Here is a 26862-nt window from a genome sequence, read left to right on the forward strand (position 1 = left end):
TAGCTACACCTTCTCCTATTCCGCCTTTAATAGTCTTCCCCAAAAAGTGTAAAACACAATATATTTGGGGCAAGACTTTAACATCAGAATTTAGCTCAAATTGCCTAAGGCGGGCTTTGCACATTACGACATCGCATGCCGATGCTGCGATATCGAGTGCGATAGTCCCCGCCCCCGTCGTACATGCGATATCTTGTGATAGCTGCCGTAGCGAACATTATCGCTATGGCAGCTTCACATGCAGTCACCTGTCCTGCGACGTTGCTCTGGCCGGCAAACCGCCTCCTTCCTAAGGGGGCGGGCCGTGCGGCGTCACAGCGACGTCACACGGCAGGCGGCCAATAGCAACGAAGGAGCAGAGATGAGCAGGATGTAAACATCCCACCCACCTCCTTCCTTCTCATAGCAGCCGGGACGCAGGTAAGCTGATGTTCCTCACTCCTGTGGCTTTACACACAGCGATGTGTGCTGCCACAGGAACGAGGAACAACATCGTACCTGTCGCTGCACCGGCATTATGGAAATGTCGGAGACTACACCGATGATACGATAACGACACTTTTGTGTTCGTTCATCGTATCAAAAAGGTTTTACACACTGCGACATCACAAGTGACGCCGGATGTGCGTCACTTTCGATTTGACCCCACCGACATCGCACTTGCGATGTTGTAGTGTGCAAAGCCGGCCTAAGAATTCTTGGCCAATTCAGTAAACTCTCTCGAGCACAAGACGTCAACGTGTTATCCTAGAAATCTATGTCTATGCAGGGTATTTGGAGCTTTTTATCAGGAAAACTGAAATTCTAACTGCTATAAAATTACATTAAAAAAATAATTCACTTAGGATTTGGAACCTAACAACATGATGATAAAAGGTTGAGATATACTTTAATATATTAAATTGGCTGCAAAAAGAAGCTTCGGTCTCCTTCTTCTACAAGAAAGCCAAACACCACTCCATTCTCGGTAAGTGTAGCCTTCAGAGACGTATTAACTTTATTGACAGTCGCTCTTCACATTGTAAGAAAGGAATATTTTTCAGCTTTTAAAAAAGCTGATTAAAACCGTGAATTGATTTCAGATGACAAAATGTACGGGCACAAAATATCACATGTATTTAACTGTCCAATTACTATGCTGACCTTTTTATTTCAATTTATTTCAGTCCTTCGCTCCACATTCTCCCAGGAGATAAGCTCTGTATTAAAAAAAATACTCATTTTTTTGCATAATAATATAAACCACCAAAGTGAGTCCAGCACTCTTTAATACAATTGGTAGTTGAAAAATAGCATATACATATATTTACACGTATTTTAATCTTTCATATGTGGTGACAATGAATGGATATCGCTGATTATACCCTATAGGATATGACTTCAACACACGCTCTTCCGTTTATACAACACTCGCAAACATACCGGTCCGGCAAAATAAAAAAAATAAAAAATGTATATATCCACTGTGTACATTCACATAATAACAATGAAAGACAGAACTGTCACTAAATGGAAATCGCCAAAGGCTGAAACTCAAAATGACATTTCAGAAAGGATGTCCTCTTATTCACTCCAGTCCTCAAGGAAGTCTTTCGCTTGACTGCAGATAGAGAAAATTGCTTTTTACACACAAGCGACTTTCATTCTCACCCACATTGAATCTGTTTTACCAAATGAAATTGCATCCTGTCCATTTACTCAACACACAGCTTCACTGTCATTTATTTTCATTGTCTTTGTGTACGTATATTTTGCGCCTTCATTACCTCTCCGAGTGCACTTTCATTTCAAGTGTTACAGATTAATTTTAGATCTCCTTGTCCCGTTGCACCTTATTGATCGGGACCTGTCACAAATTGTGTTTGCCAGAATTATCACACACAAACAGACGTCAGGTAGGTGAGTTGAGACAGTGTTCTTTACATAGTAATGACACAGTTTAACTGCTGAGGTTCCAGTCTGCTCAGATTTGTGGCTTCGGTCCTCTGTCTTTTGTGGTTGATGCCTACACACCAGACCCCTTTGTTCATTTTAGATCATTGTTGATGATCATATCATCATGTACATCACAACAAGATGTCATTTTCCGCTTTTTTCCGAAAGTGGAAAAACTGTTTTTTTCCTCGTGCTCTAAATAATGTCCTTGCTTGTTGGCCAGAAGCGTAGGTGTCCCCGGAATATATACATTGTGTTGATAGTCCAGCGCTGGAACATGTTGCTGAAATGGTACGCCGTACTTGGGGCTCCATACGCCATTTGATGACGGAGGCGTCTTCTTTATGTCTGCAGAACAGAGAAAATATGTCAGGTTAGTGGCCGTAATATGTTCCATTTTGGGAATGAGGTGGCAATTTATATGTTCAACCTGTTCTTTTTTTATGATAACTGTAAGACTGTAATGTGTATTTATTGCAAAATAAAAAAATAAAATAAATGCAGTTATACAAAATAAGTTATCAATTATCTAAATTATCTATGATTTTCAAGAAATGTGCCGAAAGTCATTAAATAGGAAACTTAAAACCCCCCGATCCACAATAGATATCTTTCAGCAGAAGACTGTTCAGTCAATCGTTCTGACAACAGCTAGCTCTCCAAAATCCCTCAAACACAAGAATGTTCGGCCAAGCGATCCTATGTTTTTGATGAGGGTTTGCTCACATCTGTGTATCATAAATTGGTCTGATTTTCATCCAGAAAAGTTGAACGCGTGAAATACGTTTGGTATTCCATATAGCACGTCATGAGCAGGTGTCAGTTCCCGCACTATGATGTGCTATGTCCGTCATGGATTAAAACTGTCATGTGTGAAAAAACACACAGTGACAGCTCCATGCCGATAGCAGTCTATGACAGCTGACCGGCACAGCCAGAAATCAAGGGACCCATTTCAGCGGTCCCCAGTCTCAGATCACTGTAATCGGTCAGTCATGATCATTTGGGAGGTGCTAAAATACCACCACTTCCCTCTTGATCACTGCCAGAGCTCAGCTCAGTTAACAGCCAAGCTACTGCGGTAACAGCCAGGAATGTTGGCAGCACCAACCCTGGCTAATTAATCCTTCAGACTCCGTGATCGATAATGATCGTTACATCTAGAAGGTTGTGAGAGAGGCGGCTCCCTCTCTCACCCCCATCGGCACCCCTGCAATAACACCACGGGAAGCCGATGGTTGTCATGGCACCTGGAGGTCAAACAATGACCTCTTGGTGTGCCAAGTATGGTGGCCTGTTAGACCCAGGGATAAGCAGGGTCTAACAGGCAGTGTAATCTGACAGGTCCTATGTATCACAGTATATGTCTATTGCAATGCATGAGACGAGTGATCAGAAGAATAAAAGTTTAAGTCTCATAGAGGGATTAAGTAAAAAAAAAATAGTTAAGACAAAAATTGCAAAAATAATGAAAATAAAGAAAAAATTACATTTATAAATACAAATATTTATGTATAAACAAAATTAAACTAATAAAGTACACATATTTGGTATTGCAGCATCCAGAATGATCTATAAAACTGACACACTATTTAACCCCTATAGTGAACACTGTAACAAAAAAAAGTGGCAAGAAAGGATGCTTTTTCATTATACCTCCTAAATAAAAGTGGAATAAAATATGATCAAAAAGACGAATCTGTTTAAAAATGGTAGAGTGGAAAACGTCATCTTGTCCCGCAAAAGAAGGTGATGCAAAAAATGTTTAGTGTATAATAAAGTATTTTAAGTGTGCGATGGTAGCTACACATAAATATAATACTGGTATCACTGCAATCACACTGACCCGAAGAATAAATATCTCTAATCACTTATACTGCACGGTAAATGGCGTAAAAAATGAATAAAAAAATTCTTGACCTGCTGTTGAGATTTTCATTTGGCTTCCCAGAGACCACAGCATGGCGTGGCTTACATTTATCCTGTGCTCTACGCTGACCACTTACACCAGGGTTTTTTTTGTAAATCTCTCAAAAACATGATTCAGACAGAACCCCCAAAGGAACATTGACTCTAATGAGGAATATGGAGTCACCTTGGACTTTCTTTGCCCTATGATCTGGCCATGCCCTTCTTTTTAGGCATGCTTAAAATTGCACTCAGCCACAACTTTTGTGCACATCTTAAAAGCTAGACACTGCTGAACAGAAGCCGCACAGCATCCAGAGTATTTCTGCTCCTTCATTAGTGAATGGATCTGTTGAGTGATTCATCTGAATCACATGTTTTGTAGATATAGATGGAAACCCAATGTAAGTGCTCAGCATAGAGCACAGGATAAGTGTGAACTGATCCAAAATCTTCTGTACCCCAAAATGCCACCAATAATAGCTTCTACTCAACCCACAAAAAAACAAGTCCCCACTCAGGGTCATCATCTGTTAACAGAAATATTAGGGGGCTTTCAAATTACTGGTAGCACAAAGGCTCTGGGAAAGCGCTATGGCTCCTTGTACAAAAAAGAAATCCAGTGAAGTCTGCACTTTCAAATCCAAATGTCCCCTCAGTTATGAGCCCCACAGTGTGCCTAAACAGCAGTTACTGTAGTATCGATATATTTGGCATTACTTTACTGAGGAGTGCCCACTTAATTTAAGGGACACAGGTCTCCAGAGGCTCAAACTTGGCTCAAGCGTGGCACAATGTACCGGCATTACAATGGTAGATTTCCATTTTCACTCTACAACATCTATTGCAAAGAAACAACAAAGAGCCAGCACCAATGTGCACTAAGGCATCAAATATTCCAAACTGCATTATAAAAAATTTTTTTGAGATTTTTGGCAAAAAATTGCAATTTCTTGAGCTGCTTCGCCACGTCACGGCAAATCTCATTTGAAGCAGTCCTACACTAAAATATTTTTATAAAATGTGCCATGCGGCCTCACATATAAATAGCAGAACTGCTCTCAGCAGCACTCACCTGGTCTATTGCAGTCCCGTACCCATGACTGAGTCATGGCTGTGGGCGGGACAGGTCCAAGCAAATGCTGCATGAAGTATATATATAGCCTGTGGACAAAGCCTGATGACCCAATGTGAACAGTCACCAAACGCCAAAATCTATACAGATGGAATACATCCCAAATTGGGGTGCATAGCGAGGTGGAGGTCAACCACCGACCAATTCAACAAAGAAACAACAAAGAGCCAGCACCAATGTGCACTAAGGCATCAAATATTCCAAACTGCATTATAAAAATTTTTTTTGAGATTTTTGGCAAAAAATTGCAATTTCTTGAGCTGCTTCGCCACGTCACGGCAAATCTCATTTGAAGCAGTCCTACACTAAAATATTTTTATAAAATGTGCCATGCGGCCTCACATATAAATAGCAGAACTGCTCTCAGCAGCACTCACCTGGTCTATTGCAGTCCCGTACCCATGACTGAGTCATGGCTGTGGGCGGGACAGGTCCAAGCAAATGCTGCATGAAGTATATATATAGCCTGTGGACAAAGCCTGATGACCCAATGTGAACAGTCACCAAACGCAAAAATCTATACAGATGGAATACATCCCAAATTGGGGTGCATAGCGAGGTGGAGGTCAACCACCGACCAATTCAACAAAGAAACAACAAAGAGCCAGCACCAATGTGCACTAAGGCATCAAATATTCCAAACTGCATTATAAAAATTTTTTTTGAGATTTTTGGCAAAAAATTGCAATTTCTTGAGCTGCTTCGCCACGTCACGGCAAATCTCATTTGAAGCAGTCCTACACTAAAATATTTTTATAAAATGTGCCATGCGGCCTCACATATAAATAGCAGAACTGCTCTCAGCAGCACTCACCTGGTCTATTGCAGTCCCGTACCCATGACTGAGTCATGGCTGTGGGCGGGACAGGTCCAAGCAAATGCTGCATGAAGTATATATATAGCCTGTGGACAAAGCCTGATGACCCAATGTGAACAGTCACCAAACGCCAAAATCTATACAGATGGAATACATCCCAAATTGGAGTGCATAGCGAGGTGGAGGTCAACCACCGACCAATTCAACAAAGAAACAACAAAGAGCCAGCACCAATGTGCACTAAGGCATCAAATATTCCAAACTGCATTATAAAAATTTTTTTTGAGATTTTTGGCAAAAAATTGCAATTTCTTGAGCTGCTTCGCCACGTCACGGCAAATCTCATTTGAAGCAGTCCTACACTAAAATATTTTTATAAAATGTGCCATGCGGCCTCACATATAAATAGCAGAACTGCTCTCAGCAGCACTCACCTGGTCTATTGCAGTCCCGTACCCATGACTGAGTCATGGCTGTGGGCGGGACAGGTCCAAGCAAATGCTGCATGAAGTATATATATAGCCTGTGGACAAAGCCTGATGACCCAATGTGAACAGTCACCAAACGCCAAAATCTATACAGATGGAATACATCCCAAATTGGGGTGCATAGCGAGGTGGAGGTCAACCACCGACCAATTCAACAAAGAAACAACAAAGAGCCAGCACCAATGTGCACTAAGGCATCAAATATTTTAGTGTAGGACTGCCTCTAATGAGATTTGCCGTGACGTGGCGAGGCAGCTCAAGAAATTGCAATTTTTTGCCAAAAATCTCAAAAATTTTTTATAATAAGTACAGTTTGGAATGTTTAGTGCTGAAGTGCACATTTGGTGCTGGCTTTTTGTTTTTTCTTCATTGAATTGGTCGGTGGGTGACCTCCACCTTGCTATGCACCCCAATTTGGGATGTATTCCATCTGTCTAGATTTTGGCGGTTGGTGACTGTTCACATTGAGTCATCAGGCTTTGTCCACAGGCTATATACTTCATGCAGCATTTGCTTGGACCTGTCCCGCCCACAGCCATGACTCAGTCATGGGTACGGGATTGAAATAGACCAGGTGAGTGCTGCTGAGAGCAGTTCTACTATTCATATGTGAGGCCGTATGGCACATTTTATAAAAATATTTTAGTGTAGGACTGCCTCTAATGAGATTTGCCGTGACGTGGCGAGGCAGCTCAAGAAATTGCAATTTTTTGCCAAAAATCTCAAAAAATTTTTATAATAAGTACAGTTTGGAATGTTTAGTGCTGAAGTGCACATTTGGTGCTGGCTTTTTGTTTTTTCTTCATTGAATTGGTCGGTGGGTGACCTCCACCTTGCTATGCACCCCAATTTGGGATGTATTCCATCTGTCTAGATTTTGGCGGTTGGTGACTGTTCACATTGAGTCATCAGGCTTTGTCCACAGGCTATATACTTCATGCAGCATTTGCTTGGACCTGTCCCGCCCACAGCCATGACTCAGTCATGGGTACGGGATTGAAATAGACCAGGTGAGTGCTGCTGAGAGCAGTTCTACTATTCATATGTGAGGCCGTATGGCACATTTTATAAAAATATTTTAGTGTAGGACTGCCTCTAATGAGATTTGCCGTGACGTGGCGAGGCAGCTCAAGAAATTGCAATTTTTTGCCAAAAATCTCAAAAATTTTTTATAATAAGTACAGTTTGGAATGTTTAGTGCTGAAGTGCACATTTGGTGCTGGCTTTTTGTTTTTTCTTCATTGAATTGGTCGGTGGGTGACCTCCACCTTGCTATGCACCCCAATTTGGGATGTATTCCATCTGTCTAGATTTTGGCGGTTGGTGACTGTTCACATTGAGTCATCAGGCTTTGTCCACAGGCTATATACTTCATGCAGCATTTGCTTGGACCTGTCCCGCCCACAGCCATGACTCAGTCATGGGTACGGGATTGAAATAGACCAGGTGAGTGCTGCTGAGAGCAGTTCTACTATTCATATGTGAGGCCGTATGGCACATTTTATAAAAATATTTTAGTGTAGGACTGCCTCTAATGAGATTTGCCGTGACGTGGCGAGGCAGCTCAAGAAATTGCAATTTTTTGCCAAAAATCTCAAAAATTTTTTATAATAAGTACAGTTTGGAATGTTTAGTGCTGAAGTGCACATTTGGTGCTGGCTTTTTGTTTTTTCTTCATTGAATTGGTCGGTGGGTGACCTCCACCTTGCTATGCACCCCAATTTGGGATGTATTCCATCTGTCTAGATTTTGGCGGTTGGTGACTGTTCACATTGAGTCATCAGGCTTTGTCCACAGGCTATATACTTCATGCAGCATTTGCTTGGACCTGTCCCGCCCACAGCCATGACTCAGTCATGGGTACGGGATTGAAATAGACCAGGTGAGTGCTGCTGAGAGCAGTTCTACTATTCATATGTGAGGCCGTATGGCACATTTTATAAAAATATTTTAGTGTAGGACTGCCTCTAATGAGATTTGCCGTGACGTGGCGAGGCAGCTCAAGAAATTGCAATTTTTTGCCAAAAATCTCAAAAATTTTTTATAATAAGTACAGTTTGGAATGTTTAGTGCTGAAGTGCACATTTGGTGCTGGCTTTTTGTTTTTTCTTCATTGAATTGGTCGGTGGGTGACCTCCACCTTGCTATGCACCCCAATTTGGGATGTATTCCATCTGTCTAGATTTTGGCGGTTGGTGACTGTTCACATTGAGTCATCAGGCTTTGTCCACAGGCTATATACTTCATGCAGCATTTGCTTGGACCTGTCCCGCCCACAGCCATGACTCAGTCATGGGTACGGGATTGAAATAGACCAGGTGAGTGCTGCTGAGAGCAGTTCTACTATTCATATGTGAGGCCGTATGGCACATTTTATAAAAATATTTTAGTGTAGGACTGCCTCTAATGAGATTTGCCGTGACGTGGCGAGGCAGCTCAAGAAATTGCAATTTTTTGCCAAAAATCTCAAAAAATTTTTATAATAAGTACAGTTTGGAATGTTTAGTGCTGAAGTGCACATTTGGTGCTGGCTTTTTGTTTTTTCTTCATTGAATTGGTCGGTGGGTGACCTCCACCTTGCTATGCACCCCAATTTGGGATGTATTCCATCTGTCTAGATTTTGGCGGTTGGTGACTGTTCACATTGAGTCATCAGGCTTTGTCCACAGGCTATATACTTCATGCAGCATTTGCTTGGACCTGTCCCGCCCACAGCCATGACTCAGTCATGGGTACGGGATTGAAATAGACCAGGTGAGTGCTGCTGAGAGCAGTTCTACTATTCATATGTGAGGCCGTATGGCACATTTTATAAAAATATTTTAGTGTAGGACTGCCTCTAATGAGATTTGCCGTGACGTGGCGAGGCAGCTCAAGAAATTGCAATTTTTTGCCAAAAATCTCAAAAATTTTTTATAATAAGTACAGTTTGGAATGTTTAGTGCTGAAGTGCACATTTGGTGCTGGCTTTTTGTTTTTTCTTCATTGAATTGGTCGGTGGGTGACCTCCACCTTGCTATGCACCCCAATTTGGGATGTATTCCATCTGTCTAGATTTTGGCGGTTGGTGACTGTTCACATTGAGTCATCAGGCTTTGTCCACAGGCTATATACTTCATGCAGCATTTGCTTGGACCTGTCCCGCCCACAGCCATGACTCAGTCATGGGTACGGGATTGAAATAGACCAGGTGAGTGCTGCTGAGAGCAGTTCTACTATTCATATGTGAGGCCGTATGGCACATTTTATAAAAATATTTTAGTGTAGGACTGCCTCTAATGAGATTTGCCGTGACGTGGCGAGGCAGCTCAAGAAATTGCAATTTTTTGCCAAAAATCTCAAAAATTTTTTATAATAAGTACAGTTTGGAATGTTTAGTGCTGAAGTGCACATTTGGTGCTGGCTTTTTGTTTTTTCTTCATTGAATTGGTCGGTGGGTGACCTCCACCTTGCTATGCACCCCAATTTGGGATGTATTCCATCTGTCTAGATTTTGGCGGTTGGTGACTGTTCACATTGAGTCATCAGGCTTTGTCCACAGGCTATATACTTCATGCAGCATTTGCTTGGACCTGTCCCGCCCACAGCCATGACTCAGTCATGGGTACGGGATTGAAATAGACCAGGTGAGTGCTGCTGAGAGCAGTTCTACTATTCATATGTGAGGCCGTATGGCACATTTTATAAAAATATTTTAGTGTAGGACTGCCTCTAATGAGATTTGCCGTGACGTGGCGAGGCAGCTCAAGAAATTGCAATTTTTTGCCAAAAATCTCAAAAATTTTTTATAATAAGTACAGTTTGGAATGTTTAGTGCTGAAGTGCACATTTGGTGCTGGCTTTTTGTTTTTTCTTCATTGAATTGGTCGGTGGGTGACCTCCACCTTGCTATGCACCCCAATTTGGGATGTATTCCATCTGTCTAGATTTTGGCGGTTGGTGACTGTTCACATTGAGTCATCAGGCTTTGTCCACAGGCTATATACTTCATGCAGCATTTGCTTGGACCTGTCCCGCCCACAGCCATGACTCAGTCATGGGTACGGGATTGAAATAGACCAGGTGAGTGCTGCTGAGAGCAGTTCTACTATTCATATGTGAGGCCGTATGGCACATTTTATAAAAATATTTTAGTGTAGGACTGCCTCTAATGAGATTTGCCGTGACGTGGCGAGGCAGCTCAAGAAATTGCAATTTTTTGCCAAAAATCTCAAAAATTTTTTATAATAAGTACAGTTTGGAATGTTTAGTGCTGAAGTGCACATTTGGTGCTGGCTTTTTGTTTTTTCTTCATTGAATTGGTCGGTGGGTGACCTCCACCTTGCTATGCACCCCAATTTGGGATGTATTCCATCTGTCTAGATTTTGGCGGTTGGTGACTGTTCACATTGAGTCATCAGGCTTTGTCCACAGGCTATATACTTCATGCAGCATTTGCTTGGACCTGTCCCGCCCACAGCCATGACTCAGTCATGGGTACGGGATTGAAATAGACCAGGTGAGTGCTGCTGAGAGCAGTTCTACTATTCATATGTGAGGCCGTATGGCACATTTTATAAAAATATTTTAGTGTAGGACTGCCTCTAATGAGATTTGCCGTGACGTGGCGAGGCAGCTCAAGAAATTGCAATTTTTTTGCCAAAAATCTCAAAAATTTTTTATAATAAGTACAGTTTGGAATGTTTAGTGCTGAAGTGCACATTTGGTGCTGGCTTTTTGTTTTTTCTTCATTGAATTGGTCGGTGGGTGACCTCCACCTTGCTATGCACCCCAATTTGGGATGTATTCCATCTGTCTAGATTTTGGCGGTTGGTGACTGTTCACATTGAGTCATCAGGCTTTGTCCACAGGCTATATACTTCATGCAGCATTTGCTTGGACCTGTCCCGCCCACAGCCATGACTCAGTCATGGGTACGGGATTGAAATAGACCAGGTGAGTGCTGCTGAGAGCAGTTCTACTATTCATATGTGAGGCCGTATGGCACATTTTATAAAAATATTTTAGTGTAGGACTGCCTCTAATGAGATTTGCCGTGACGTGGCGAGGCAGCTCAAGAAATTGCAATTTTTTGCCAAAAATCTCAAAAATTTTTTATAATAAGTACAGTTTGGAATGTTTAGTGCTGAAGTGCACATTTGGTGCTGGCTTTTTGTTTTTTCTTCATTGAATTGGTCGGTGGGTGACCTCCACCTTGCTATGCACCCCAATTTGGGATGTATTCCATCTGTCTAGATTTTGGCGGTTGGTGACTGTTCACATTGAGTCATCAGGCTTTGTCCACAGGCTATATACTTCATGCAGCATTTGCTTGGACCTGTCCCGCCCACAGCCATGACTCAGTCATGGGTACGGGATTGAAATAGACCAGGTGAGTGCTGCTGAGAGCAGTTCTACTATTCATATGTGAGGCCGTATGGCACATTTTATAAAAATATTTTAGTGTAGGACTGCCTCTAATGAGATTTGCCGTGACGTGGCGAGGCAGCTCAAGAAATTGCAATTTTTTGCCAAAAATCTCAAAATTTTTTTATAATAAGTACAGTTTGGAATGTTTAGTGCTGAAGTGCACATTTGGTGCTGGCTTTTTGTTTTTTCAACATCTATTGCAGCCTATGTCAGTAAAACACCCATGGAGTCAAAATCATCATTACAACAGTAGATGTAGTGTAATATCCAAACTGGGGTCACTTGAAGGAGGCTTTTGCTTTTTTGGCACTTATGGGTTGTGTATATGGAATCCACAAACTATTCTTAGAAACTGCGCTCCAAAAGTAAAATGGTGCTCCTTCCATCCTGAGTTTTGCTGTGTGGCCAATCGATACTGTAAAGTTATATAGTGGCATTGTCACGTACGCAAGAAATTCTGCAATAATTATGCACAATTTTATCTATTTCCCCTTGTGAAAATGTAAAATCTGGGGCTAATGGTAAAAAATGTATTAATTTTTCTTCACCACTCAAATATATAACATTTTATGAAACATGTGGGAGGTTAATATGCTCACTGCACTGCTAGATGATTTCATTAAGAGGTGTAGCGTGTCAAATGGGGTCACTTATTGGGGGGGGGGGGTTCTCTGCTACTCTGGCACCTCAAAGGCTCTGCCAATGTGACATAGTACCCTTCAGCCATTCCAGCCAAATTTGTCTCCAATATGGCGCTCCTTCCCTTCTGTGCTTTGCACTGTGCCATATGGGTCAATACCCCATATGGGATATTTCTGTACTCAGGAGAAAATGGACCACACATTTCTTCCCCAATATCTCCTGTTACCCATGTAAAAATGAAAAAATTGTACCTTCAGCATCGTTTTCATTGAAAAAAAACATATTTAATTTTCATGGCCCAATATTCTGGGAAGCACCGATGGGCTCAAGATGCTCAACACACCACTAGCTAAATTCCTTGAGGGGAGTAGTTTCCAAAATGGGGTAACTTTTGGGGGGTTTCTGCTGTTTTCTAACCTTGGCTCTGCAAATGTGACATTTACAATCTATGCCAGTCAATTTTGCATTCCAAAACTCGAGATGCGCTCCTTCCCTTTTGAATCCTGCCGTACGCCAAAACAAGTGATTCTGACCACATATGGGGTATCCGTGTACTGTTATGACAAATGAAATTGCATAACAAATGATGTGCTCCACTTTCTTTTGTTATCCTTGTGAAAATGAAAAATTTAGGTTAAAACAACATTTTTGGTGAAAAAATGTAATTTTTGATTTTCACGGTCCAATATTTAAAAATTCTGTAAGGCACCTGTGGCTAGATAAATTCCTTGAGGGGTGTACTTTCCAAAATGGGGGTCACTTGTGGCAGGGCCGGCATCACCACCCGGCGCACCCAGGCAATATTATAAAATTCTGCGAAGCGCCAACTGTCTAGAAATTCTGCAGTCTGCAAAAATAGGGACCCTTTTTCCATGATGGGAAAAAAAAGTTTAAAGGCAAGGTGTCACCAGATTTGTCCCTCATAAGCTGCGGCCACCACCAGTGAGCCCTTATATATGGCATTCTAGAATACTGTATATAAATGCCCAGGCCACTAGAAAAGACCTTTGTTATACTCACCTAGAGGGCGGTCCGGTCTAATGGATGTCGCTGTTCTTGGTCCGGTGCCTCCTCCATCTAGTTCAATGCCATCCTCCTTCCCAGCCCCATGTGTATGATATATTCTACATCATTCACACTAAGGCCTCCATTGTGGTCCTGCGCATGCACACTTTGAAAAGCATGGCTGAGGGAAGAGCAAAGTATTGTACTGCGCATGCTCAGGTGTTCTTTGACCCTTCCTTGTGCCTGTGCATTACAGTACATTGCTGTGCCCTCAGCATGGCAGATCAAAGTGTGCATGCGCAAGAGCGCAATGGCAACCTCTGTGTGAATGATGTAGAGCGCATCATCAACACACGGTTGAGAAGGAGGGCTTTGATCGCAAAAGATGTAAGAGGCACTGGATCGAGAGCAGCGACACTCATTGGAGCAGACGGCTCTCTAGGTGAGTATAAGGGTATGTGCGCACGTTGCTTTTTACCTGCTTTTTACCTGCTTTTTTGCTGCTTTTTCTTCTGCGCTGTTTAATGCCAAAATGGATGTGTTCTTCTATTCAAGCAAAGTCTATGGGAATTTGGGTTTCTTGTTCACACTATGTTGTTCAAAATGCTGCCTTTTTGTGGCAGAACTTTGGTCAAAAACTCAGCTTTTCAAAGAAGCAACATGTCAATTGTTTTTGCCATTTGGGTTTTGCACTGCAAAGCTGAGTTTTTGACCAAAGTTCTGCCACAAAAAGGCAGCATTTTGAACAACATAGTGTGAACAAGAAACCCAAATTCCCATAGACTTTGCTTGAATAGAAGAACACATCCATTTTGGCATTAAACAGCGCAGAAGAAAAAGCAGCAAAAAAGCAGGTAAAAAGCAGGTAAAAAGCAACGTGCGCACATACCCTAATAAAGGTCTTTCTTATGTTCCACAGAGGACCTGGGCTCTTATATACTAGAGAGCAGTATATAAGAGTTCACTGGCCACAGCACATAAGGATAAAATCTGGTGACAGGTTCCCTTTATGATGACTGTGAAACTTATACAGATTATTTTGACTGTAATTATCATTACTTTATAGTTGACAGTGAATACAGCAAGAGTCTTCATAAGAGAACTATGGGCTGCGACATAAATTACTTGTAGTCATACTGAATTTATTTTGGTTTTCCAACGTGTTCGTAAAAAATATTGTCTGTCCGTGATTTTTTTGAGAAGTCGCCTATGGAAAATAGAAAGTCAAGTTGCCAACCTTGCTGTCTTTTGACATCATCTATGGAAGGAAAGTTACAAAGTGCCCATACACACTGGACTGCCGGACGATTCCGCAGATATTGGTGAGTTTGGCCAATATCAGTCTAATAAGTGTGAGGGCCTAAAGGGGAGATGTCACCCTCCAATCCATGATTACGCTGACGCGACAGTCCGATGTCGTTCCTCGCTCCTGCGGCAGCACACATCGCTGTGTGTGAAGCCGCAGGAGCGAGGAACATCTCCTACCGGCGTCACTGCGGCTTCCGTAGGATATGCGGAAGGAAGGAGATGGGCGGGATGTTTACATCCCACTCATCTCCGCCCCTCCGCTCCGATTGGCCGCCTGAAGTGTGACGTCACTATGACGCCGCACGACCCGCCCCCTTAACAAGGAGGCGGGTCGCCGGCCAGAGCGACGGTCGCAGGACAGGTGAGTCCATGTGAAGCTGCCGTAGCTAAAATGTTCGTTACAGCAGCTATCACAAGGAAATCGCTGCTGCGACGGGGGCGGGTACTATCGCGCTCGGCATCGCAGCATCGGCCTGCGATGTCGCAGCATGCAAAGTACCCCTAAGGGTAACCATGGGCGGACATATCATTGGTGCAACCTGTGCAGTCGTACATGGGCCGAAGAGGTAAGAGTGGCCATGGCAACCTCTAAAGTAGGTGGAATTGTGTAACATGATGAACTATGTGGCTGCAAAGGGCCCATATATCGTTCTTCCACTGGGGTCCTTTTCTGTCTGCGTACACCAGTGAGGGTAACATTTGAAACCACATTGCAGTGTCATTTTGTTGCACCTCACATGTTGATGAGACCCTGCACTCCATCTAGTCTGTGGGCCGCTGCGGTCCCCATATACTAATTACCAAACTCTGGGTGGATCTACTCACTGCCACTACCCACAGATTGTGCAGACCGCCACAAATCTACCACCACAGCCCATAGAACCCTCTCTGCAAAGGCTAAGAACTGTATAGGCAGAAACTGGTGCTCTGAATATTGCTTCTACTTACAGGTCCTGGTGCCCAGAGGTTAAATGGAGCTCTGAACAGCACTGGGATGTAAAAAAAAATGGCAGCAGGTTTGCCTTCTAATGTGAACTGTGCCTGCCCAGGAACATATGCAGTGCTGCCACAGTGTAGGAGATAGGGTCGGTGTCCTATGCCCATTGTATGCAATATATGCTGTAAGGGCGGCTTTGCATGTTGCGACATCACACGTGCGATGTCGCTGGGGTCAAATCGAAAGTGACGCACATCCGGCGTCACTTGCGATGTCGTAGTGTGTAAAACCTTTTTGATACGATGAACGAGCGCAAAAGTGTCGTTATCGTATCATCGGTGTAGTCTCCGACATTTCCATAATGCCGGTGCAGCGACAGGTACAATGTTGTTCCTCGTTCCTGCGGCAGCACACATCGCTGTGTATGAAGCCGCAGGAGCGAGGAACATCTCCTTACCTGCGTCCCGGCTGCTATGAGAAGGAAGGAGGTGGGCGGGATGTTTACATCCTGCTCATCTCCACCCCTCCGCTGCTATTGGCCACCTGCCGTGTGACGTCGCTGTGACGTCACACGGCCCGCCCCCTTAGTAAGGAGGTGGATCGCCGGCCAGAGCGACGTCGCAGGACAGGTGAGTGCATGTGAAGCTGGCGTAGCGACAATGTTCGCTACGCCAGCAATCACAAGATATCGCACGTACGACGGGGGCGGGGACTATCGCACTCGACATCGCAGCATCGGCTTGCGATGTCGTAATGTGCAAAGCCCGCCTTAGTGTTATGCACTGACCCTTACAGATAAGCAAACACAAATGGCAGACCCCAAAGGCTGGAAAAATAAATTAAAAAAATAAATAAAGTCTTATTTTTATTCTTTTTAAAACAACATTGAAAACAATAATACGTTGGAAAAATAATTGTGACACATTCCCTTTAACTGTGTCTTCTAGAAGATGAATCTCTGCCCTGCCATATTAATACTGCATTAATACAGCGGGATTTCACCCCCCAAAGTATTTATATGGACATGTAGCTCTTTCAAAGATAAGTCCAACAATACCTTTACATGGCCAGTCCACTCCTCCATTACTGAGAAATCAGCATTCGAATATCAATGCGAAGAAGGCAGTAGATCTGAAACCTCTGTCACACCATCTCTATTCCTCACCCAGTACTGCCTTCTCCTGCTTGACTTGACAGCTTCTTTGCCCAAAGTCATAAGGCATAGTGACTGTGAGTCAGGCAGGAGTAAGCGGCATTGGATGAAGAATAGAGCTGGAGTGACAGAGGAGTTAGATCAATTTGAATGCTGATTTCTCAGTGGCGGAAGAATGGATTGGCCACGTACAGTTGATGTTGTCTTTGCTGTGGTGAGAAATCCTGCTGACAGATTCCTTTTAACATAATTAAAGTATTAGAATATAATGTTTGTATAATTTATATTTTTTTGCTCACATGGGTTAACCAATTGCATCTGGGATTTTCTGATGGATTGTCTTGGAATAAATGAGCATTTTATAGGACAGAATGTCCATTAAATGAATAAACCTTCATTGTTGTCAGTAAATATGTGTGGCTTCCAAATCCCAGAGCAGATTAAGAGATGTAATTAAGGGGAAAGGGCTTCCCAGAGACCACAATGTACGGCAGGCAGCCCATTTATTACACATGGCTATAAAGAACATAGCAATATATTATGGAAATATTATTATACATATTATTACTACTATCGTTTTTATTTCTGTGCAGTATATTTGCATTGTTGTGATTTACCGTATTTTAGATTTACGTTTTTTCCTCGTTGCCCCAACTCTCCGCTCTATAATTTTCTTGCATTATAAAAGCCATTCCTGTGCCACATCTATTCTGAAAGTAAAGATCCATCAAATATAATAATGTGTAAAAATATTTTATAAAAGTATTTAAATTATTCATTTTAGCGCTGTAAATAAGATATCCGTAATGTACAATTTAGTGCCGAGTCCCATCTCTACAGTAACAGATAATCTGTAAATGGAAAGCTACAGCTACAGTGATCATTTCCCCTAAGGCGAGAGCTGTGGGATTAGCACCTTACCGGGCTCGGTATTTTCTTTATAAAGCACCAGGCACATTCTGATTTTGAGTATGTGATTCTGGATTCCACAAATAGCCATAAATGAGCAACTGGCAATTTACAGTCACAAGATTGCAGGACAGGGAATACGGTTTGATCAGTTGATAATTGCATTAGATGACAGTCGCCCTGGAACGGAAGGGAACAAACTGTTTTTTCGTCTTAGAATTTAGCTACTAAGATATTTTGCGTATAGTAAATGTTGCAAACTGTAGGAATAAATAGTTGGCTGTACGAGGCAGAAACGTAGTTACCGGGGGGAGGGGACAGAGGGTGCGGTCCCCCGCCCGGAGTTACTGCCACATTTTATTATTTTGGCATACGTAGCTAAGATCGGAGACATGATCTCCCTGCCGCGCTCTATGAAACTGCACGGTGATGCGCTGCATGTGTAGGACGACAGAGTTCCTTCACCGTGACAGCGCATTGGTTTACCCGCACTTTGCCAGAGAACTCATCAGGGTCCTGGATTAGCTAAGTAATGAGTATATAATGTTTTTTATTTTATTTAGAATGTGTGGTGTGACTGTGGTGCCATTACAAAGTACAGGGGACCCTTATGCACTGTAGGGACTACAATGGGTAGCCCTTATACAGTGTTGTGTCCTCCATAAAATGTGGGGGCCATTATACAGTGCGGAAGCTAACGTGGCGGCCATCATATATTGTGGAGACTACTGTAGGGGCCATTGAACAGTTTGGGGGCCATTATACATTGTAAGGGCCTTTATTCAATGTGGGAGCTAATGTGAGGACCATTATAAAGTTTCTGGGCTATTCTGGCAGCTAAATAGGAAAGAGTTCTTTACAGTTAGAGTAGTCAGACTGTGGAATGCCGACCACAACAGGTAGTAATGGCAGATACTATAACGACTTTTAAAAAACAACATTGGACAAAATGTATAATTGGTGGAGGAAGGTTGAACTAGATAGACCTAGGTCTTTTTTCAACCTAAGTAACTATGTAACTATGTAACTTATGGGAACCATAATACAGTGTAGGGTCCATTATACAGTCATATGAAAAAGTTTGGGCACCCCTATTAATGTTAACCTTTTTTCTTTATAACAATTTGGGTTTTTGCAACAGCTATTTCAGTTTCATACATCTAATAACTGATGGACTGAGTTATATTTCTGGATTGAAATGAGGTTTATTGTACTAACAGAAAATGTGCAATCTGCATTTAAACAAAATTTGACTGGTGCAAAAGTATGGACACCTCAACATAAAAGTGACATTAATATTTTGTAGATCCTCCTTTTGCAAAAATAACAGCCTCTAGTCGCTTCCTGTAGCTTTTAATGAGTTCCTGTATCCTGGATGAAGGTATATTTGACCATTCCTGTTTACAAAACAATTCCAGTTCAGTTAAGTTTGATGGTCGCTGAGCATGGACAGCCGCTTAAAATCATCCCACAGATGTTCAATGATATTCAGGTCTGGGGACTGGGATGGCCATTCCAGAACATTGTAATTGTTCCTCTGCATGAATGCCTGAGTAGATTTGGAGCGGTGTTTTGGATCATTGTCTTGCTGAAATATCCATCCCCTGCGTAACTTCAACTTCGTCACTGATTCTTGCATATTATTGTCAAGAATCTGCTGATACTAAGTTGAATCCATGCGACCCTCAACTTTAACAAGATTCCCGATGCCGGCATTGGCCACACAGCCCCAAAGCATGATGGAACCTCCACCAAATTTTACTGTGGGTAGCAAGTGCTTTTCTTGGAATGCCGTGTTTTTTTGCCTCCATGCATAACGCCTTTTTGTATGACCAAACAACTCAATTTTTGTTTCATCAGTCCACAGGACCTTCTTCCAAAATGTAACTGGCTTGTCCAAATGTGCTTTTGCATACCTCAGATGACTCTGTTTGTGGCATGCTTGCAGAAACCGCTTCTTTCGCATCACTCTCCCATACAGCTTCTCCTTGTGCAAAGTGCGCTGTATTGTTGACCGATGCACATTGACACCATCTGCAGCAAGATGATGCTGCAGGTCTTTGGAGGTGGTCTGTGGATTGTCCTTGACTGTTCTCACCATTCTTCTTCTCAGCCTTTCTGATATTTTTCTTGGCCTGACACTTCTGGGCTTAACAAGAACTGTACCTGTGTTCTTCCATTTCCTTACTATGTTCCTCACAGTGGAAACTGACAGTTTAAATCTCTGAGACAACTTTTTGTATCCTTCCCCTGAACAACTATGTTGAATAATCTTTGTTTTCAGATCATTTGAGAGTTGTTTTGAGGAGCCCATGATGCTACTCTTCATAGGAGATTCAAATAGGAGAACAACTTGCAAGTGGCCACCTTAAATACATTTTCTCATGATTTGATACATCTGCCTATGAAGTTCAAAGCTCAATGAGGGTACAAAACCAATTTAGTGCTTTAGTAAGTCAGTAAAAAGTAGTTAGGAGTGTTCAAATCAAGAAATTGATAAGGGTGCCCATACTTTTGCACCGGTCAAATTTTGTTTAAATGCGGATTGCACATTTTCTGTTAGTACAATAAACCTCATTTCAATCCAGAAATATTACTCTGTCCATCAGTTATTAGATATATGAAACTGAAATAGCTGTTGCAAAAACCCAAATTGTTATAAAGAAAAAAGGTTTACATTAATAGGGGTGCCCAAACTTTTTCATATGACTGTACAGTGCGGGAGCTAATGTGGGGCTTTTAAAATGTGTGGAGGCCACTTTTGGGGCTACTATACAGTGTGGGTGCAATTATACACTGTGGGGACAATTATACAATGTGGTTGCGTCAATGGGAGTCATTATACAGTGTGGTGGTAATTGTATAGTATGTGAACTACTGTGGGGTCATTATAGTGTTTTAGGTGAGCTGTGGACCCAATATACTGGATATAGGGGAGCAGAGGGCCCATTATACTACGTATAGGGACACTTTGAGGGTATTATAATATGTACAGCGGTTCCATGAGCTCATTATACTTTGTATAGGGGAGCTGTGGTTTCATCATACTGTGTATAAGGGCACTCTGGTGGTATAATATTATGTTTAGCGGCTCCATTAGCCTATTATATTTTGTATAGAGGAGCTGTGGGTACATCAGAAATAACGTCAGCTGTAAGTCACTATTTATAACTCTACTGTAATCTCTTACATGTTCTGCAGGACTGGTGTCTACCACTATATGGTCACCGTATGGTAATATCGGTGCCGTTCTCTGTATAGAGAATTCTTTCCAGCAACAGCATTGTCATCTGCTAAGGTTCCCCTATATCTATGATTAGGCTGCACCACCGAAGTTGTAATTAGGGTTATTTAGCTAAGGGCCCACTCAGATGTTTCCCACCCCCTGAGCTGAACCCCTAGCTGCACCTCTGGTATGAGGAATCAACATACAGTGGAACCTCGCATAACGAGTAACCCAGTTAACGAGAATTTCGCTTAACAAGAAAACCTTTCTGTAAATTTGTAGCTCGGTTAACGAGTAAGCTTTGCTGTACAAGTAAAATCCTCACCGCACACACTTCCGGTTCCGTACATCCACCGCGCTCTAACCCGCACTTGCAGTCCGCACAAACGCACACAAACACACACAAAACACACACAAACAAACACGCACGCACACACATACAGTAATATGCTCACCTTACCTTCCGTTCCATCGCCGACCTCATGATTCTTGTCCGCCGGTACATCGCGACGAGGGAGGGATGCTTGCGGCAAACTACAAGACCCAGGAGGCCGACGATGGAACGGAAGGTACACATATTATGCTCACCTTACCTTCCATTTCATCACCGGTCTCCTGGGTCCTGTAGTTTGCCGCTCCAGGATGTGTATCCACAAGCATCCCGACGAGGCAGGAACTTCTGCTGACAACCGCTACTCAAAGGCAGCGTGCTGACCAATCAGAGGCAAGCGGCTCCTGCCTTTGACGTCAGCGCTCTGGGTGCGGAAGTTCCTCCCTCGTCATGATCGTTACCCGATACACAGCCGTACTAGAGAACAACAAGTCCCAAGAGACCGGCGATGGAACGGAAGGCAATATGTGCGTGTGCATGCGTGCTTGTGTATGTTTGTGTGTGTTTGTGTGAGTTTGTGCATGTTTGTACGTGTTTGTGTGTGTTTGTGCATGTGTGGAATGACACAATAGGGGACCAGGATGGGACATTTAACAAGATGTGGAACGAATTGTCTGCATTGCAATGATTTCCTATGGGAAATCTTGCTTTGCTGCACAAGTAACTTGCTTAACAAGCACACTCCCAGAACGGATTGTTCTCATTAACCAAGGTTCCACTGTACATTTAGATGGCTGAGTTGAGTAAATGGAAGAGGTGGACAGAGGGCCTTTTTACCCCCTTTAAAGGAGCCTCCCAATGTCTTTGCCTGTATATGTCTATGTACTGTCCTATCAGTGTGTTAATATACTCTCCGGTTGTTGTCTTCTCCGGTATCCAGCACAGTTCTGGTCCTCTTCTGAGTGACATTACCACTTTTCAGACTCTCCAGGTCACACTGCATTCCATGCATGAGCTGGAAAATGCTATAATAATATAAGTCTGTGAAGTCTCATTCTGAAGACTTAGGGGTACTTTGCACACTATGACATCGCAGCTGCGATGTCGGTGGTGTCAAATCAAAAGTGACGCACATCCGGCGTCCCTGTCGACATCGGAGTATGTGAATCCTTTTTTATACGATTAACAAGCGCAAAAGCGTCGTAGTCGTATCATCGGTGTAATGTCGGACATTTTCAAAATTTTGCTGCAGCGACAGTATGATGTTGTTCCTCGTTCCCCTGCGGCAGCACACATCGCTGTGTGAGAAGCCGCAGGAGCGAGGAACATCAGCGTACCTGCGTCACCGTGGATCACGCCGGCTATGTGGAAGGACGGAGGTGGGCGGGATGTTTACGTCCCGCTCATCTCCGCCCCTCCGCTTCTATTCTATTCTAGCGCCTACCATGTGACGTCGCTGTGATGCCGCGCAACCCGCCCCCTTAGGAAGGAGGCGGTTCGCCGGCCAGAGCGACATCGCAGGGCAGGTATGTGCATGTGAAGATATCACAAGATATCGCTGCTGCGACGGGGGCGGAGACTATGGCGCTCGGCATCGCTGTCATCGGCTTGCGATGTCGTAGTGTGCAAAGTACCCCTTACACTGTAAAAACTACATCTGGGTCACGCAGAACGCAGTGCGACCCGCAGAGGTTGAAGACCAGTGACATCACCCAGAAGAGAAGCGGAACAGCATTGGAGACCAGAGAAGACAGGGGTAGGTGAATATATTAACACACACGACAGTCATGCACATATACACAGGTTTAAGGTGAAAAAATGTTCATGGGAGGGCTTCTTTAAGCAATATTGGACCCAAGAAGTTGAAGGCCTCATTGCACATGCCTCACGTTCTCCCTATATTTATAGCTTTATTTGTAGTCCTGCATCTACAGATCAGTGTGGCGTTGTGCCGGTTTGGATTACAAGAGCGTACTGTTAGGCAACGCTTTTTAAGTTGAGTTGTTTAACTGATTAATTAATTGTAAATCTATACAATCACTTTGCTGAAGTGAAGTTGTAAAATATTGAAACTGTAATTTGAAAGAATGGAAAAAATTACCCAAAAATTATTATAAATCACTTTTAAGTAATCATTAATGTAAAAATGAACAATACTTTGTTAATGTTTCTATATAGTGAAAATAAAATTGTGTTTGCATATTAACCCTCACTGAAATCCTTTTCATTTAGTAAGATGATAATTATTATAAGTATTGGTTTTGTAACATTGTATTACCTGCCTGATGCCTTTTTCAAGCAATAAAACATTTTTTTAAAAAACTAACTTTCAACCATGAGATACTGATGATTTTGTTCTTTGAGATTAAATTAATTTTATACAAATGTTTGCTGTGCTCGAGAAAGGTGACACTACCGATCTGTGGGATACATTCGTTTTCTGCTCATTTTTTTACCAACTGTACATGGATCGCTGAAGTATCATGGATCCATACACATTTGCAAAAAACGCAGAGCCATGTGTGAGAATAAAATCTATATTTCTTTTTTACCATTGATTGTCAATTTGCAAATTTGGCAACACGTTGTCTGCCAAAGAGAGGGAGGAGTGATAGAGACCAGTGTGAGTCAGTTCCTGGTTCAAGGGCAGTTAATGAGACACCTTTGGAGAGAAGACACATGTCGGGTGTGTGTGTCAAGGAAAAGGGAGCAAGTCCATCACCTTAGTGGCGACAGAGTCCTATTACACAGGCAAGTGGGTGATACCTGTGTAGCGCCCCTGAGCCACTCAGGGCACTACAGGGAACTGTATCCTCGCAGGGATGCAGGACCTACCCCCTGGGACCTGGAACACCAGTGACAGAAACACCCACACTCACCAAAAATCCTAATTCCTCACTCCACACCAGGGCTAATGGGTTAGTTAGATAAGGGGATGGTCACCCAGAGGGTGGAGCCAGTCCAGGAACTAGCCAGCCTGGTGGGAAGGGACTGCAGACAGTCTGTAGAATGTAGTGAAGAGAGCAGATGTGCCTCGAGCTGGGTCTGTGTAACGGTGACCCGGGGGCACAGGAGTAGGTTGCCAGTATAGGAGCAAACAAGTACCTCTGGAACAGAGAAGGTCACCAGGGACGGTACGAAGGAGCACCACTGGAACCTGAGTATGCACGGGGCACAGGGCCCTAGGTCAGGCGATAGTTTCACACGGCCTGGCAAATTCCTGCACAGTGGAGGGACCTGCATGGACTTCACAGACCTACAGATCCGGAGGCATCAGCAGTAAAGCAAGGATCGAGGTTCAGACACATATCTCCCCACAGGGTCCACACTGCCAGCCGTACGGACGAGGAGATTGCTACCTAACATGGACAGTCGGGGTCCCCAAACCACTTCAAGCTACGGAGACCCAAACTACACTGAGAGTGCTGGGGACAGAGCAACCGAGTCACTAAACTGGCACTGGAATACCAGGGACCTGAACCAGCCGTCCACAGGTTAAAGTGAGTAGAGACTGTTCATTACAACCCCGGTGTGGTCTCCTTCATTATCAAGTGCAAAGCTCCCATCTCACATCTCCCAGGCTCAGCTCTACCTGTGGAGGGCCTACAACCACAGCTGCCAATACCACCAGCCCTGGGAGTATCCACATCTGGGAGTATCCACATCAGCAATGGCGGTTCCTCAATCATAACCGCAACCCGCAGGTGGCGTCACATGAACATTAACTCCTATCTCCCCTGTAAATATTCCCTTTATAAAAAAAGCACCCAGGGCACGGGACCGGGCTACACCACCACAGTGACATCCCCAATTGTATACACTGCCAGGGACCGAGTATCCCATTCCTTGGGTGACACTCCTGCTAGTGAGTGTGACTTTTCTGGGAGGGAGTCCAGTGTTGGCCAGGTATAGGGGACCTTAGAAAGGAAAAGGATCTGTCCAAGTGAGTACACAAGAAGAAGGTAGCGGCTACAGGACCAGTCCATGTAAGGGATTACAGCATATAGTCTAAGTACAGGGTTCACAGCATAACAAATTGACTCGTGTGGCAATGTACCAGGAATATGGAGGTTCATTTTACTGTACTGTCTGTTTAACATTGACAAGTAAAGTGCTATCACCGTAAACCACGTTTGTGCCCCTCTATTATGCAGAAGAAAGTCTAAAGTGTATTACCTGCTACCCTTTGTATCCACGCTTATCCTTGAGTAAAAAGAGCTTTGTTTTTATCAACTTGTCTGATTTCTTCAACCTGGAGACAAAGGGATCTGGCGTCACACAAAGTGTGGCCAGCCTGAACCTAAAGGTATCCACGGCAGCCACAATAACTTCATCACACACACACAGAATTCCCAATTTTCTTTAGCATGCCAGGGTGTTAATGAAGCAGAAGTCACCCATGGCTACTACCCAGAGCCATATTACATTTGGCACAGTCGGCAGGACGTGAGTTCCTTGCATGACGAAAATAGTGAAGTTAGGACACGGGGCACAAATGGAGTGGTGCCTGGAATTGAATGACCTAAGATGGTGGCCAGCATCATGAACCCTAAGATGGTAACAGCCCATGGTCTGAGGAGAAAAAGTTTGTTCCATCGTTGGAGTGGATGGCGACAAAGGGGTCTGGCGCTGCAAAAGCACAGCCGGCCTGGACCTGAAGGTATCAATGACAATCACAACATCTTCACCACACACACCCAGAATCCCCAATTTTCTGTAGTATGCCAGTGTGTTAATCAAGCAGAATTCGCCATGGCTACCGCAATTAACCATGTTACAATGTTAGAAAAAAGGCTAGAAGATTTCAACGGAATGTTGCGGCATGTAAGCGCAACGGAATATAGGACCTGAAAGTATCCACAACAGACACAACATCTTTATCACACAACCAGAGTCCCCAATTTTCTTTAGCATGTTGGGATGTTAATCAAGCAGAACTTGCCCATGGCTACCACCACGAGCCACGTTACAATGTTAGAAAAAAGGCCAGAAGATTTCAACGGAATGTTTCAGTAGCACAGCCTTAGGATATTGATGTGCATTTTTCAATAATATCTAAGTAACACAGTAAAATGAGGGCTCCTTAACAGCAAAGATTGCCCAGGAGTGTCCCCAAAATGTTTTCTTCCAATGTGCAATTGTCTCATGAAAAATGGAACCTTTGACAAGTATGCCCATGAAAATAACAACATCTGCCCTTGGAAGTAATATTTTTCCATATTTTACAAACACCAAAGGACCTTTGTTAATTTATTCTTGTAAGTCTTCTTCAATAGCTAGGGAGCTCAATGGAGAGACATCTATTCATCAACATCAGAATTGCATATAATTGTAAGAAATTCAGTCTCATATGTTGGCATTAATTATTATATATTCTGTAGATGCCGTATATTGCTGATATGGGTTTCAACACACTAACCCCAATTTTATTTTAAGTTTATAGATGTTCTCTAAAACCGAGCTACTTACTATTCCTTGCTGAAAGGTTGTTTGTAAGTCACAGAAAGGGAATTGGAAATTTACATGTGTTAGTTAAGCAATTATGAGGCAATTATTACAAGATATGATTAGGAATACAGAAAGCCCAGTGATAATACAATCATTAATTATCCGCAGCAATGTAATAGGTAACATGTTTACTCAGAGGCTGATTTAATTT

At 43.1% G+C, this 26862-nt stretch overlaps 1 protein-coding gene across 2 annotated transcripts in view; it reads right to left on the bottom strand.

Annotated features, from left to right (window-relative positions):
* Positions 1-961: 961 nt before the first annotated feature.
* The window catches only part of LOC142303216 (protocadherin-10-like), a 204737-nt gene continuing 178836 nt past the window's right edge, over positions 962-26862 (bottom strand). For both annotated transcript variants that reach the window (XM_075344428.1, XM_075344427.1), the window contains exon 4: positions 962-2283. In XM_075344428.1, the coding sequence (XP_075200543.1) occupies positions 2027-2283 (257 nt within the window). In that variant the 3' untranslated portion in view covers positions 962-2026. The remainder of the gene's footprint in view (positions 2284-26862) is intronic.

This window comes from Anomaloglossus baeobatrachus, chromosome 4 (assembly GCF_048569485.1).
Source record: "Anomaloglossus baeobatrachus isolate aAnoBae1 chromosome 4, aAnoBae1.hap1, whole genome shotgun sequence".
Taxonomy (NCBI): Eukaryota; Metazoa; Chordata; class Amphibia; order Anura; family Aromobatidae; genus Anomaloglossus; species Anomaloglossus baeobatrachus.